General features: G+C 42.7%; 1 protein-coding gene and 1 long non-coding RNA gene across 15 annotated transcripts in view; one reads left to right on the forward strand and one right to left on the reverse strand.

Annotated features, from left to right (window-relative positions):
- Positions 1–14,920, reverse strand: part of LOC119014608 — a 162,642-nt gene that overhangs the window by 98,423 nt on the left and 49,299 nt on the right. The gene's annotated exons all lie outside the window — the stretch shown is intronic.
- The window catches only part of grin2ca (glutamate receptor, ionotropic, N-methyl D-aspartate 2Ca), a 63,977-nt gene that overhangs the window by 5,127 nt on the left and 43,930 nt on the right, over positions 1–14,920 (forward strand). Inside the window, exon 2 of one of the 2 annotated variants that reach the window (XM_037089933.1) lies at positions 14,111–14,558. In XM_037089933.1, the coding sequence (XP_036945828.1) occupies positions 14,127–14,558 (432 nt within the window). In that variant the 5' untranslated portion in view covers positions 14,111–14,126. Of the gene's footprint in view, positions 1–14,110; positions 14,559–14,920 lie in introns of those variants that run through there. The other variant, XM_037089934.1, reaches the window with a different exon arrangement.

Genomic DNA, 14,920 nt, shown 5'->3' on the forward strand with positions numbered 1-14,920 from the left:
TGCAGGATATCAGAGCAATTTATCCAAGGTCACGAGAGGAGGGGTAGTAAATTTCACTCCGAATCAGGCAATGCTGCATCACCACGTGACCCTTTTTCCCGCCAATTTATAGAGACCTGACAGGCCACTTGTACGTGTTCAAGCACAGATCTGTGTTTCGATACGGCAGATGCACAAGTCCTCGGGGTGCTCTCACACTATGCAAGCTATCTGATGAGATCTTAAACTCGGGGCAGAAGAAGTCTGGCAGGCTGTGCTGCTCCCCCTTCCCCAAGTTTATGGCTGCGCTCACGGGCACAACAGAGACTCCGGGCCCATTTATATTCATGGCGCAGCGCCACTTGCACCTCGTCTAACGTCCTGTCCCTGTTGAGAAGGAAAACTGACACGCCGTGGGCCGGGGGGAGGAGGCATCTCCGCTCTTTCCTTGTCATTCTCCTGCCTCTTGTGGATACCGACACCAACCTGAGTGTTTGTGCATGTGTGGCGCGGATGGGTGCATATGTAATTTGTAATCCGGGAAATTGATTAGCCTAATTGTGTTCTATTCACAGCTGCATGTGCGCCGCTTAATTTTTCACAATTAGCCCTGAGCGGTGACACGGTGGGGAGCGTCTCCGTGAAAGATGATGACAACGATAACCTTAGAAATGATGCCTGCAAAGCGAGGAGGGGTCGAGGCGGCACTCAGCGTCCACACGGAAAGAGCAAATTGACTTTGCGTGATGGAGCTAAAGAAATCGGGCTGGATACTCTGACGACAGTCTAACAAAAAGTGACACAGGGCGTCCTGGTGGCTCAGTTGGCAGAGCGTGACTCTTGACGTGCTTCAGGTTTTTTTCTGGCTTTCTTGTCACATGCCTCCTCCCTCCCTCTCCCATCGGTGTTGTCACTCTCCGTTGTCACCTAACAAACACATGCAAAATGCTCAACAGACCTACAGAGACGCTCTAAAAACAGGCACAACTTTTTTTGGCACCAGACTGGCTCTAGGAGTTTGCATAAACACCCTTCCCAAAAGATGAGGAATTGTTTTCACTTTCCTGGAGACTCTTTATTGCAGGGGGGGAAAAAAGAAAAAAATCAATACATCATCTTGAGAGAAACCCATAAAAGGCAGAGTTGTTTACGACACGCTCTGATTGCTTTCCATGGAGCAGTTTTACATGTTTGAGCTGCAATTAGAGGGACTCGGTCTGTCAGTCACTCAGGTTTTACAGACAGTGGAAAACAGATGACCTTGATCTTTTTTTTCTGATTCTGCTTTAAATTTCTCTTTTTTCTAATAACTCACTGTTCAATTTTTGTGCTGTATCCTGTAATGTACAATAAGCTGTTCACTGCACAGTTGTTGTTTTGCTTATTTTTGTTCTGGCTTTTATTGCGGTCAGTAATTCAGCATCGAGCGAGCAGAGAAAATCAGATATTTTATGCTTTTGTGTGTTTTGGTATTCTTCTGTCCTCTGGGCCAAAAATGCAATATTGAAACTTTAAAGAGTTGAGGGAGAGGTACTCTGTGAGAGAGGCTGTGGAAAAGCTAAAAATCAATTTCCCTTTTGGTAAAACTGTGTGATCTGTGTGGGGGACTGAAGTTCCACCACTGATTGACTGTAGTTCCCTCAAACCTGCATAATTTCCAAAGCCCAGCAGGGGGCGATTCCATTGACTGTCAGATTGTATGTAAGCTTATGGGAAAATGACCCAAGCTGCTTCGCGCTTGTTTGTGAGGATTTGTTACCTCAGTCAACAGTTTCCTAACGAGTTTATGGCCTCAAGCTTTAGTTTCAAGTGTTGTTAGTAAATGTATGTAGTTATTTAGTAAAAGAGACGATAAAGCAGGGGGTGCTTTAGGGCAGAGGTCACTAATCTGGACCCAGATCACTTACTACAGCAATCTGAATCTTTGACTGATAAATTAAATTTTGAAAGAGCATTTCTATTTAAAAAATCCTATTTTTCAAGCCTTTACCGCACTGAAAAACATGAGACAATGGTTAGAGAAATAAGAGTTACAGAAGAGGAAGAGTTTTTCTTACGTGTTCGTTCTTTCTACGGAAAGTTAAAATTCTGTATGTGTCGTATGTCCAGAGTCAGAGTGAACCACCAGCCAAATCTGGACAAATGAAATAAAATCAAATTGCTCACATCTCACCTGAGTCAGTTGTAGCATATAGACACTCAAAGAACTACTTTGCTTGATAAGATGCCACTGAGAATAAGCAATGTGTGCTTTCGGGGTGAACTGGCCCTTTAAACTGATAGGAGTTGGGTTTTTTATTTCCTTACACGTCTGCTTTAAACACATTAGCAGGACGGATGGAAGAAGAATTGCAGTTCAGAGCCCTGACAGGCTCACAGAAAAACACAGAATAGATTAAAAACAAAGTGGTATGCTCATATGTGGATTAGAGCATGTGTATGTGTGTGTGCATGTCAGAGATCAGCTGTATGTGTGGGCAGCAGCCACAGAGTCAACTGGGAAAAGCAGGCCCGGTGACAGCTGGACCGGTGGCGGGGCGAAGGGGGGGGTCTGGTTCTGCACGGGCAGCCACGGTTTCAGCTTAACCAGGGTCTTACATTGATCCCTGCTCCACATACATGCATGACGCTGAGCGCGGGCGCCGCCAAAGACTGACGGAGGACCTCCTGCTCACCTACCGACACGGGTTTATAGCCGGGTCAGCCTGCAGGGTCAAAGTAGGAATATTAATATCAGAGCTGCGTGTAGAGGCCTGTAAGCCACAGGTAAACATCCACCCATGTGTTATTGCAAAATGGATTACATTCACAACACCACTGTACTGTAATCTGGCAAAAGATTATTACCCTCCAAACACTTGCACATACAATCTGTTCAATCTCGCTACACGGCGTGCTGACAAAGCCGTCTGATGGAGCGGTGCAATCGCAATAAATGTGATAAAGCAAAGGGGGGAGATATATATCAAACATCTGTCCAGTGACGAGCGGGAACATGGACCCGTGTCCTTGGGGGGGAAAAAAAAATCCTGTTTGGCATTTTGATGTAAATGATGATCTCGTTCGAACCATGTTGATTCATTTACTGCGGTATCAATCTTTTTAGATGCGCTTTGATTGTTTTAACGTAAAGCTGCACAAAAGACTCGCGCTGCGTCACGTGACCGCCGTTACAGAGAGCTGCTTTGCTTCGGCACTCGATGGGATTTCAAAGACAGAACTGCAATAAAGCACAACTACTTCGCTTTCCATCTGCTGTGGCATTTAAAACCTGCTGATCACGGCCCCTCAGATACTATAGAATCGGAAAATCCAACTGCTCGGTTCAGCCCCACTTCCCCCCTGAATATTTAAATCCTTTAATGCACAGAGACACCAGCCAAAGGCCAGAATACCCTTCAATTGATTCCTCTTGCAGTACGTGAAAATTTACAAGACATTTCAGGACCCTCTTCACTTATAAACCCCCCCGCCTCACACACAGCAGTAAAAACCACGTCAGATTTATTGGGATTTCACCAGGACAGTTTTTTCATCCTGTGGCCGATCAATCACTTGTCGCGTGTAGTTAACGTAGAGCCGTGCATGTCTTAAATATGTCTGCAGTGCTAAAGGCAGAAGTCTGTGACAGAAGCCAATATCACTGAGTGAATCTGTTTCATGTCCCTCTGTCTCCAGGGGTCAGCGGGGACGGATAAATCACATGTGGTTTGGACTGAAAAGCCTCCATCATGGTTTAGCTTCGGGTGCACCTCGGTAGGAAACGCTGCAGGACGCCGGCTCGCTCTTACACTTTTTCACGTGACAGCGTGAGCTTTCCATTTATCACATGGCCATGATACAGAAAACTATACCATAAAGAATGGAGCAGTAAATCAGCAGACAGGTTTAGAGATGGCCAACAGGGGGAACTTCGAGCCGAGCTGCTCGGCAGTCGGTCTCTGCAGGAATGAGGAATTATGAAACCTGACCTTCAGGAAATGGAGCAACCAAAGATATTGTCTCCAAATGAGCCAAAGAAACCTGGACCGGGTGTCTGATTGAGTTATAGCTGGTGTGTCGGTGCGTTAGACGGACTACATGCCCGTGTCATCACCTCTCTTCATACGAGCACATTAACTCTGAGGCGCACTGGTTTGTTCTAAATCATTAGGATTTTACTTCATGCTTTACACGTATTATGTTTCCCTTAAACAATAAATCAAACATAAAGAAGCTGTGAAAACAAGATGCATAAAAACTCAGGGGAAAATGCCACTTGAACAATAAATTAAAACTAGATTTACCGCCTCACGGTCATCTGCCTGCACACTCCAGTCAAGTTGCTGCTCCTGAGCTGTGCCGTTGAATGATGGGAAGAACACATTTGTGTCATTTTATCCCTTTTAGACATTTGTGCAGAATGTTATATTCATGACCTTGACCTCTGACCCCTTGGCCGCCATATTCTAATCAGTTCATCCTCATGTGGTAGTGGACATTTGTACCAAATTTCAGAGATATCGCATTCACAGGACTGGGATGGAAGGATGGATGGAGAACATCATGTAATAAGTCAAAAATCTGCCAGACAATGAGTGAAAATTGTCTTTATCTCAGTGAAATGCTGTCCTCCTGGTGATTTCATATTCAGTGTAATGAGACTTGCAGAAGAAGTAGAAGTAGTAAGACTTCTACCGTTCTATTCTTCTAGTTCTATTTAAGCACTGACATTAGTGTGAGTAAAGCTGCTGTTAAATCAGTAATCAGTTAAATCATTAAAACTGTGATGCAGCTGTGAGATTACTGGTCAGATTATTTAGTCCCAACAGTTCATTCAGATGTTGTAAAGCATTTTCTGGATAGTATCAGTCCACTGTGACCTTCACAGACATCATACCAATGTAATCTGTATTCAATAGTGTATTAGAATATTCTAAAAAAGGACATTCGTGGGTTCTTCATTTCATAAAAGCATTTAAAATATGACCAAGACTGTCTGCATTGTCGTATCACTTCGACTTCACTTCGTATCACGCAGAGCAGAGTGGACCAGCCTGCCTTGGCAAATGCATCTAACTTCTCAATGCACATTTCTACAGACTGTCGTTTCAAGGACAATTAGCCGGTTCCCTGCATGCTTCAGTCCAGTCAAAGTCAGTGAGTCGAGTCATCGCAGCTGTGATTGGCAGTTGATCTATGTGAGACGCGGCACAACACATACACATACATAAACAATGACTGTGAGGTTCTGGGAATGTGAGCACACACAGAGGAGTGAGATTTTTTTATTTATTTTTTTTACTTCATTAATATTTAATTAGATATTTGCAAACTTAATGGCACGAATGCAGGAGTTGTTTGTGCGCTCTGCTGTCCCACTGAGGCCGGCTAAATTCAGCTCTGGCTTCAGTATTTGTTGCCTAAATGTCTCCTCATCAAAGTAACTAGCACGCAGCTCGATGTCTCTCATTTCAGCCTGTCTTCATCAGAAAAATCAGCAGCATCTTACGACACGTTTCTCGATTTCATAACGTTCATATACGTCGTTTTCTGACTCAACTGACGTATTCGTGGAACCAACAAACTAACAAAAACATCCCACTGCTTCTGATGCTGCTATTATTTCTTTGTTGGAAATTCAAACCAACATTTGTTTGGCCTCTCTCTCTCTCTCTCTCTCTCTCTCTGGGCCTTGTAGAAACAGTCCAGTCTAATGTTTCTTATCTGGACTGTTGTGATTGAGAAACTGGTCGACTGCTGTTAATTAACTCCATTTCCATTACTCAGAGCCAGTGCATGTGGAGCTGTGCCAGCCTCAGCCTCATGAATATAAAGACCAGTTGTTGTCTTAATGTGTTTGAGTAGAAGTCTAACAAAGCTCACAGCGTGTTTGTTGGGACTCTGTATTGGCCTATAACTAATGTTATAAGCTGTTCAAATGTTTTAGAGGACCGGCCGAGAGCAGCCACACAAATCGTGGATGAATTATAAGCTGAGCGCTAAATTTGGCTTTGTTTCAATTTGTCTTGTGTCTTCTGCGTTCTTAACAAATGTTCCCAGATCAGATAAGGATAACGGGGGATAGCGTGAGATGTGGCTTTATTTACGATGATGCTCTGGCTTAAGATTCAGCTTTCCCCACATGATCGGTCAGGACCTGCAGGTGGAGGGTCACAGATAGTCGCTGGGTCGCAGATTTATCTGTGATTTTGGCTGCAGATATTGTTCTGTTTATCGGAGATGGGTCACAGGATATTTAAGATGAATCACATTTGGACCAGCAGAGAGGAGCTTTAGGGAAACTAAATACACAAAATACGTTTGACTTGACACTGACTCAAACCTGTGGACATGCGCCAACTGTGTCACACTGGGGGTATTTTTGGGTGCAGATTTTTTATTTTTCTTTGGCTTGTCACCTCTGTTTGCTCACACTGTACTCATGATGCTGATGAATCTACAGATTAGTTTAATGGTTGCAGGTTTAGAGAGATTAGCACAGCTGTATTTTTCAAAAGTGCTCAGTTAGTTAAACGTATTCGTACAGGTGAAAGCAAAGAGATACACGTTGGTTGTAATCCTCACACTTTTTACAGTGTACAGCTCTAATTGTTAAATCTTGAAGTATCACATAAATATCCATCAAACTCAGAAAACATTGATCCTTGTTCAGGGGGACAAATCTAACGGGAATACTGATGTAAATTTAAAATAATTCAATAGTCGTGCAGTAAATCTCACGTTTATGAGGCTTATATTCTGAAAATGAATGCATGGATTATTTATAGTAAGCTACACGTCATAAAGTGAATACTGAAATGAACACAGCAGATTATAATAATTCACTTTTTCAAAGAATAAAATATCCAAACAACAAATCTACAAGGAGAGGATGTTGATGATACAGATATAGATGATCAAGTCTGCTGTATTTTATAAGGTATCTTAAAAATATATATTCATAGAGAAAAGCCATGAAGAATCATCTCAACAAACACAATAAAAAAAAAAAAACCTGGCTACCTGCTTGAAGGTGCGTCTTAAAACCAATATGGCGCTCGTCTTGATCCCCCGCAGTCCCACAAAGAACCATCACTAAGTTCAGCTACATACATGTTTGATTTCCTATATCTCCTTCACAATAAAAGCTTGTTATTTAGTCATTTAAAAGCTTTTATTATAAAGCAGTTTTACTCCCTGCAGCCAAAAGCGTGAGTGGAAAAACAGCGTCTGTTGTGATTGGACAGAAGAAGTAATGTGAAGACGCCTCTAAGAAACTGTGACTCAATGTTTTGACTAAATTATTACTTGATTCATCCTGAAAATACGTCTCAGACATTAGAAAATAATCACTGGCTGCAAACCTGCTGTCCTCACATTAGTATCAAGTTCTGTCTTTGTGTCGGCCTCTCTCATCCACCACGAAAGCACAAAGCAGTCATTTTCTTACTAATAGACACCAACTTTGGGAACTCAGCCTGCTGAAGATTCACATTAACTTCAGCTGACCTTCACAAAACACTTTTACACAAAACAAGGACTGTGGATTTGTGGAGTGAGGGAGCTCTTTGCAGCCTGAACCGACAGAGGGAACAATTTCAGCAACTAATAACCCTTTTAATGTACATATGAGTATGTTAAATGTACTACAAGGATGATGTAACTGGTTCTGGAACAGCTTCAATTTAATACTGACGGCCTGCACAAACAGACAAGGCCATCAGGGAGAAAAGGTTTATTTATGGTGAGTTATTGTCATTATTCTTAAAGCCTGTTATTGGGGTTTAATAAGTTAATAAACTAAAACTATTCATTTTATGGTGGACTGTTGAGGACATGTTGAGGAAAGAAGCTGCACTGTGGTCGGTGGTGGTACGGCACTAAAACAAGGACTATCGTGATCTTTTTACTTAAAGGGCCGCCAGAATCAACAAAAAATTGAAGTTCCTTGTAGCAGTTTTAAGAATAATATCAAGATACGCTTGAAAATTTGACCCTATTCTTTGTTCTGTTCAGGTTTAGGGACCAAAACAACATAGTTAGGGTGAGAGAAAAACTGGTAATGGGTAAAATGAACGATTCGGAGAGAATTCAGCATGACCAGCGACGACAGATACATTCAATTCTGTACTTTTCACAGTAAAAGTTCGGAAAACAAGTATACACTGCATAAATGCTCAACTGGGTGGAACTTAAATTCACTTTTACATAATTTATTGACAGGTTATCTAATAAAGTAGCCTGTGACATGTAAGATAAAGTGGTATATACTGAGATTAACAGTTTCAGTTTGATTTTATTTGTAGAAAAGAAGCAACAGAGCACATTATTTTGAAAGTTGTTTAAGTGAGACTGAGATGAGGCTGTGTAACCTGGAGCATGTGTGGAGATAATTTAAGAGTCAAGCCTGTCAAACTGTCACTGTTTATTAGAAACGTATGAATGTTTGTGTATGCTATCGGTTCAAGTTCCTGTGTTGAAGTCGCTTTTGTCAACCCACGAATCCAGACTGACAGCCTCATGGAGTCATAATTCACACGTCAGTTAAACATTCTGTATTTAGAAGGACATGAAGAACGGCGTTAAGAGAGTCGTGACACGTTTCAGCTCTCAAGCCAAGCATGAGAAAAAACATTGATGCAGCACTACAGACTCGTTTTGTGTGGTGATGCTGCAGATCCTCACTGGAGGTCTCTGTTGGTTCGTTGCTCTAATTAGCTGCTTCACTCATTTAAACACTGAATCAGCTGCTTCTCTTGTGACTCTGCTTTTGTCAATTATAGAGGAGCTAGCTGTGAGACATGAGCCAAAGTGGGAGGCTGGTTTATGGAAATGTCTTATCAGTTTTCCTATAATTTCTACCAATAGAGGTCAACAGAGGTCACGGATTACTAAATGGCTCTCGGAGCATGGTGTAATATCGGAAAGTGTCCTCGAAGGAGCTGGACGGTCAGCAGTTTTACTGATAATGACAAAGAGGAGGACGAGTTTATCAGCATGTGTGCGGCGACGCAGCGGGCTGCAGATGCATGGACGAGTGTATCGATCACGGAGCAGAAGATGGGACAGGTGCACATTGTTAAACAGCTGCAGCAAAGGCGTCATGCCCAGAATATAAAAGCCGTCATTAAACACTGCGCCGATAAGACCTCAGTCCTCAGCCAGATGTATTTACCGCGGCAGCCTCACGTTAATGAGCTGGATCAGGAACCAGTTGGAGGACTTCACACCTCTGCAGCGACTCATCAATAGAGGCCCTTTTTCTTTTCTTTATTCAACTGACTTCACAATTCATACGGTCAATATCAGAAAAATGAAGAGAAGGAGAATTTTTCGTTGTACTGACGCCGCAGAGAAATGACATTGAAATAACAAATGCATAGAAATTATAATATAAATAAACTACTTACAGTTGAAGGCTGTGCACGGTTGGAGTCTTTTGAAAGGAAAAAAAAATAATAAATGAGAGGAAAATCCAATGTGTGAGATTACAATATACATATTATACTGAGCCGAGTGCGTATTAAAAATGCGCTGGTATTGTCATCACCGAGTCTGCGGAGGCCATACATACTGAGCAGGAAGTGTCAATGTGTGCAGAAAATCCTATTCACCTTATCAACAATATTCAACTTACAGCAGCTGATAACATATGTGCAGGCTCAACATGCAGATGTGGGTATTTGCATTATTACCTGTTCAGTTTATCAAACCGTGCAGGTGTCAGCAGAGTGAAGGTTCGCTGGAGTAAACCTCAAGGAAAGGAAAATGATGTGATTGAGTGATAAAGAGCCAGCAGTTATTCTGAAAGCATCTTCTTTCAAATGTAGCTAATTCTGTAAAGAAGCTGCTTCCACCATATGTCACCCACTAGAGGGGGATAAGCACATCTTAAATGTTTGTTAGTCAAACAACACTGATGACAGAGAATACACAGACTGTCAGTGAGAGGTTCTTCTTCGAAGATATAGTCTCACTTTGAGTCTTTTTCAAAACATCACAACTTTAACATGAGCAAAAGAAGAGCAAATATTGGTCGGAGTAACTTCTTCTGTCACTTTTTTATTAGTTTGACTTTGCCAGGAGAGGCTCTAAGAAAAAAAAAGCTTCAGCTATTATAATAATCTGCCACTGGGAGATAGGATTGTGCAGCGTGCGTGTACTTGTATTATTAATATTGCGGGGGGGAAAATATCTGTTCAAACAGTCACATCATGAGGACTAACCTTTCCAAACCTTTCCAAACAGCCAAGGCTGAGAGTGAAAGCCACAGTCCTACCTGCAACCTCCGCCCATAATCTCTATAAATAACCTTGTACACATGTACTTTGTGAAAGTTTGTGATTCAGATTAAGAGACAAAAAGCTTGTCCCTGCAGAACAGTGAAAGGTTATGTTTCTTGTTCAAAATCACAAGGAACTTTTAAGTGTGCTGTTACATAACACCATCAGCAAGAACACTGGATATTTCTGCATAATCCTTTAAGTCATCTTGATGCCTGTCACCGGGTCAGAATCCGACTCATCCGGGTTGGATAAGTGGTAACATTAAAGGTAGGGAAGGTAATTCTGAAGGAAGATGGGTGACTCATAAATAAAAGCATCGGTATTTGGCGACCTGGGAATGAGACTCAACGATCATCTATCTTTCTCCAGGATTGCCTTCCCTAACTTTAAAGATGCTATATGTAAGTTTAATGACCGGGAGCTGTCTCCAGCAGTGGAAACTCCAGCATTAGGCTGTTTTCCTTCATTTTCCGTCACTGTGAAATGTGGCGATTCATCCTCATCCTCTCATGTTGGACTGACACTGCAGAAACTCGCCTCTCAGGCAGTCAGAGGCAAGCAACCAGTTTGATTTAAATTAATCAGCTCACAAATGGAGTTTATTTCTAGTTCCTATCTGCCACAGAAGCTGACAAATAAAGGTTTTGGTGAACGCCGGCAATTCTGTCACGTTTTCAGGAAACCCTCGGGTTTTAGGAGGCATTTTCAAACAACGCCTCCAGTTTTAGAATGACTCTTAATTGGCGCCTTAGGTCTTAAAGACAACAGAAAGTTCCCTGACTGAAATTAGTTAAAAATGCTTTGGATGTTTACACAATTCAACAAAAATAGGGCATTTTATTGAATCATGAACTATGTATTAAAACAATAGTATGTAACCTTAAGATTAATTAATTATACTTAAGGAAAATATCTGTAACTACATGTTTAGGGAGAATCATAATATAGTAGTAGGAGGGTTTGTAAGAAGCTACCATCAAACAGATCCTAGCAGCATGTCTGTGTGTAACATAAGGACAACAGGCTTTTGGTTACAATCACTCCGTCATCAGTGTGACTCATGCTCAATCCAGTTTGTAAAAGCGTCATGACGCAAACAGCAACCTGTCTCCTGCTCAGACTACAGCATGTACCTACAACCAGGCTGCAGAGTCAAACAGACTGAGTGTGTCGTGATGATTCAGGATGGATGTACCTCGTCATGCAGCCTCCTTCAATAAAATCTCTCAATACAACGGATGTCCACAGTGACTTCTGATCCCCAACATCAGAGTGAGGGCTTCAGCCCTTGTATACACAGCAATGATTTTTGGAGGATTTAGTGCGAGCACAGATGAAAAGCCTCTTTCCTTTATGTAGCAGTGCAGTTTACAGATTCTGCTGATTTTTAGAGTTGGAGGGGTCAGAGACCAGCAAATCTACAGAGCCAATCTGCATTTCGGCTGCGTCACAAAGCTAAGCTGACTGCACTACTCTGAATTAGAAAAAGGTGTATTGGAAGCCGCATTTAGCCAAATTGGTATAGGTTGTTATTTCCTCTCTTGGATTCCAGCCAATACACATAAATGATAACCAGCTTCTCATGCTGTATACCAATAAGATAACCAATGATTTTACACATTTTATTTTAAAAAGTGTGCAGTGTATTTTATGCACACGTGAGAAAAAAGGCTAAGATGTCGTGAGCAAAGATGGTTGATTCAAAGAGAGTATTGCATGCTCTTCTTCTTCAAATTATTCTTTGTACTCTTCTTCCTCTTTATACTCTTCTTCTTCTGCTTGTTTTTTTGGACGTTGCAAACCAACTCTAAATCTGAACACTGACACAAGATGCTGCACTTGTTAAGTCCATGAAAATAATTTCTCTTCATACTATCATCTCTCTCTCTATTGGCACTGATTCCACCAATACTGATAAATGGCCAGCGGTATAAATTCCTTATCGTGCATCCCTAATACAAAGCCTTGTCGCACAGTTATTGATGACTCATTCCCTGTTTGGTTTAATCCCATATCCATCAGCCTGGAATTCGACCTTCATACATCTGCCTCAGCTGTTTCCCCGCCTTGATTAAACACATGGAAGGTTGAAGCTTTTAAGCATTTTGACCACGTACATTTGCTCCCCGTCAAAGACATTAACCCAAACCTTTTCCAGTGCTGTCGCAGCTCAAACATGGCTAATGTCATTGAAAGGAATGTGGCAGATGCCCTCTCGCGGTGACGACTAATCAATTTATGAGATGATGATGTACGACATGTGCAATGTGTTTTATTTTGGGATTTCATCATGTGACACGACTGGAAAAACAATCCCATAATAAGTATTCTGCTGGCCTACCCACCCAAGCGCCCCTGCCTGCATGTTTATCTGCAATGTTTTCTACGAGGAGCTCGCCGCTCGGTCCCACGCAGGAAGTGGAACATAGAGAAAACTGCGCCACACAGCCACACTGAGCCTCGTGCACTCGCCAAATCTCTTGATAAGTTTATACACTACAATCAAGCCGTAGGCCATGACGCCTGGCAGGGATTACCAAAGGATTACAATATATTCACCCCACTGGGATTCCATCACATGGTGGATCAGATCTCTGTGACAGGGGACCAGTGTGCAGCACTCCCCCAGGGCCACAAACACAACTGTGACAGATTTGACAAAGAGCCTAAGTCTGTCTGACAGCTCAACACAAACCGCTGTCTGGCTACAATGTGAATGTTAAACCAACGCTACAGGGTTTGACATCAGGGCGTCCTGCCACGGTGCTTCTCCCCTATTACCTACCACAGGGCAGAAAGCGAAGTAATTAGGGGCTCTGGAAGAAACATAGATAGATAGGCCAAGAGTTGCTGGTTGCAATCCAGTCCATTACTGATGCAATGCTTCACAACGAGCTTGGATTTTTTGAATGCAAACTTTGAATCCCTTTGAAAATATAGACTTCGCAGCTGAATAACTGAAATATCAGTTTCAAATAGAGACGTTTTGACAGAAATTCTTATGACTATATGATTCGCAATTGCTGGAAGGATAATTCTTGCATCACAATTTACATTTTCACAAAAAAAAAAATCATGATGATGTGAAATGTGTGTGAGTTTTCTTACATATGCAGAATAAGATCTGTTGGCAGGAACATTTCTGCAGCGCTACATTATTTTATCATAATGCCGTCGTCTCATTTTACCTGTGTAAAACACACAAAAAAAACTGCTTTGCAATTCGGATATTGCACTCAGACATATTGCAATTTTGATAAAAAGTTCAACCCTTGTTTCAAACTAAAAAAACTCCCTAAACAGCTTGCAAATCACTATAATGGATGTCAATTAATCAGCAGAGCCAAAACCATGCATGCATACCTTTGGCAGATTAAGTTTGGATGCTTTGGCCTGCGGGAAAAAATTAAGCAACAGCTTCAAAAGTACTGTCACGAGAGAAAAATTATAAATCCTCTTGTTCTCCATTTGTAGCATTAAACACTGGACACCATCTGCTGGGTTGGACCACAGAATACAACAGCAGCAGGGTGGCAGCTGCCACCCTAAGACGCAACAGCCTGGCCACAGCCTCATGTTGCACGCTGACACAATCTAAAAATACAACTCTGGGCTTCGTTAATGGGCTCTTACACTGTCTTAGTTATATGGCAGGCAGACCAGCACACTGAACAGAGATGAAGCTGAAAGGTCATTAATCAAAAACGAGCCAAGTCTAAACAAAAGGCAGTTTGGTTGGCCTGCCAGCAGGGATTACTGAGCATTATGACAACATTTCAGAGAAAGGCAGCAACTGGTCCTGTGTATCTAACATTTCAATCCTCTCTCCTGACCCCTCCCCTCCACTCTGCCCCCTCCTCCAGGCAGTAGGTGACTGAGATGGGCGTTCGTCTAGGCTGCTCCAGCGACTCCCCGTGGTGGCCGCCACCGCTGCTGCTGCTGCTGCTGTTCTGCACTCTGCCCTGCTGTTCAGGAAGGCCGTTCGGGATTCCCATGCCCTCTGTGAACGTGGCGGTGGTGTTCAGCGGCTCGGCCTACCAGACTGAGATTAAGGGGCGGTTAAGCAGGGAGAACTTCATGGACCTGCCTCTGGAAGTGAACCCCATCACTGTGCTGGTCAACAACACCAACCCACGGGCGCTGCTCACCCGCATCTGTGACACCCTGTCCACCAACCGCGTCCATGGAGTGGTGTTCGAGGACAACGTTGGCTCGGAGGCCGTGGCACAGATCTTGGACTTCATTTCCACTCAGACAGCTGTGCCCATCGTGGGCATCAGCGGCGGCTCGGCTGTCGTCCTGCCATACAAGGTCAGTGTTGGGCCGGGGAGGGGGGCAGGTCGGCGTTTCTTCCACAGCCAAGACTTGTGGGAGCATCATTGGAAAATATAATTTGGAAGCTGATCAAACATGGCAATCACATTCTTAACCTCGTAATCTGCATGAAACATGCCCAGAAACCACATATCAAACATTAAGTAATTCAGAGAAAAGGACTTCTGAGAGATGCACTCTGAAGGCCACTTGGAAGCCTGAGGATCCTGATTAAATCTTCAGGTAATTTCTTATTGATATCATTCACAGTCAGCAGCTAAACAGAGGGCTGTATAAAGTAATGAACACAAGACATGACAGGATGAATACAGATCATCCGCCGTTAAACAGCAGCAGCA

The sequence above is a fragment of the Acanthopagrus latus genome, chromosome 23 (assembly GCF_904848185.1).
Source record: "Acanthopagrus latus isolate v.2019 chromosome 23, fAcaLat1.1, whole genome shotgun sequence".
Taxonomy (NCBI): domain Eukaryota; kingdom Metazoa; phylum Chordata; class Actinopteri; order Spariformes; family Sparidae; genus Acanthopagrus; species Acanthopagrus latus.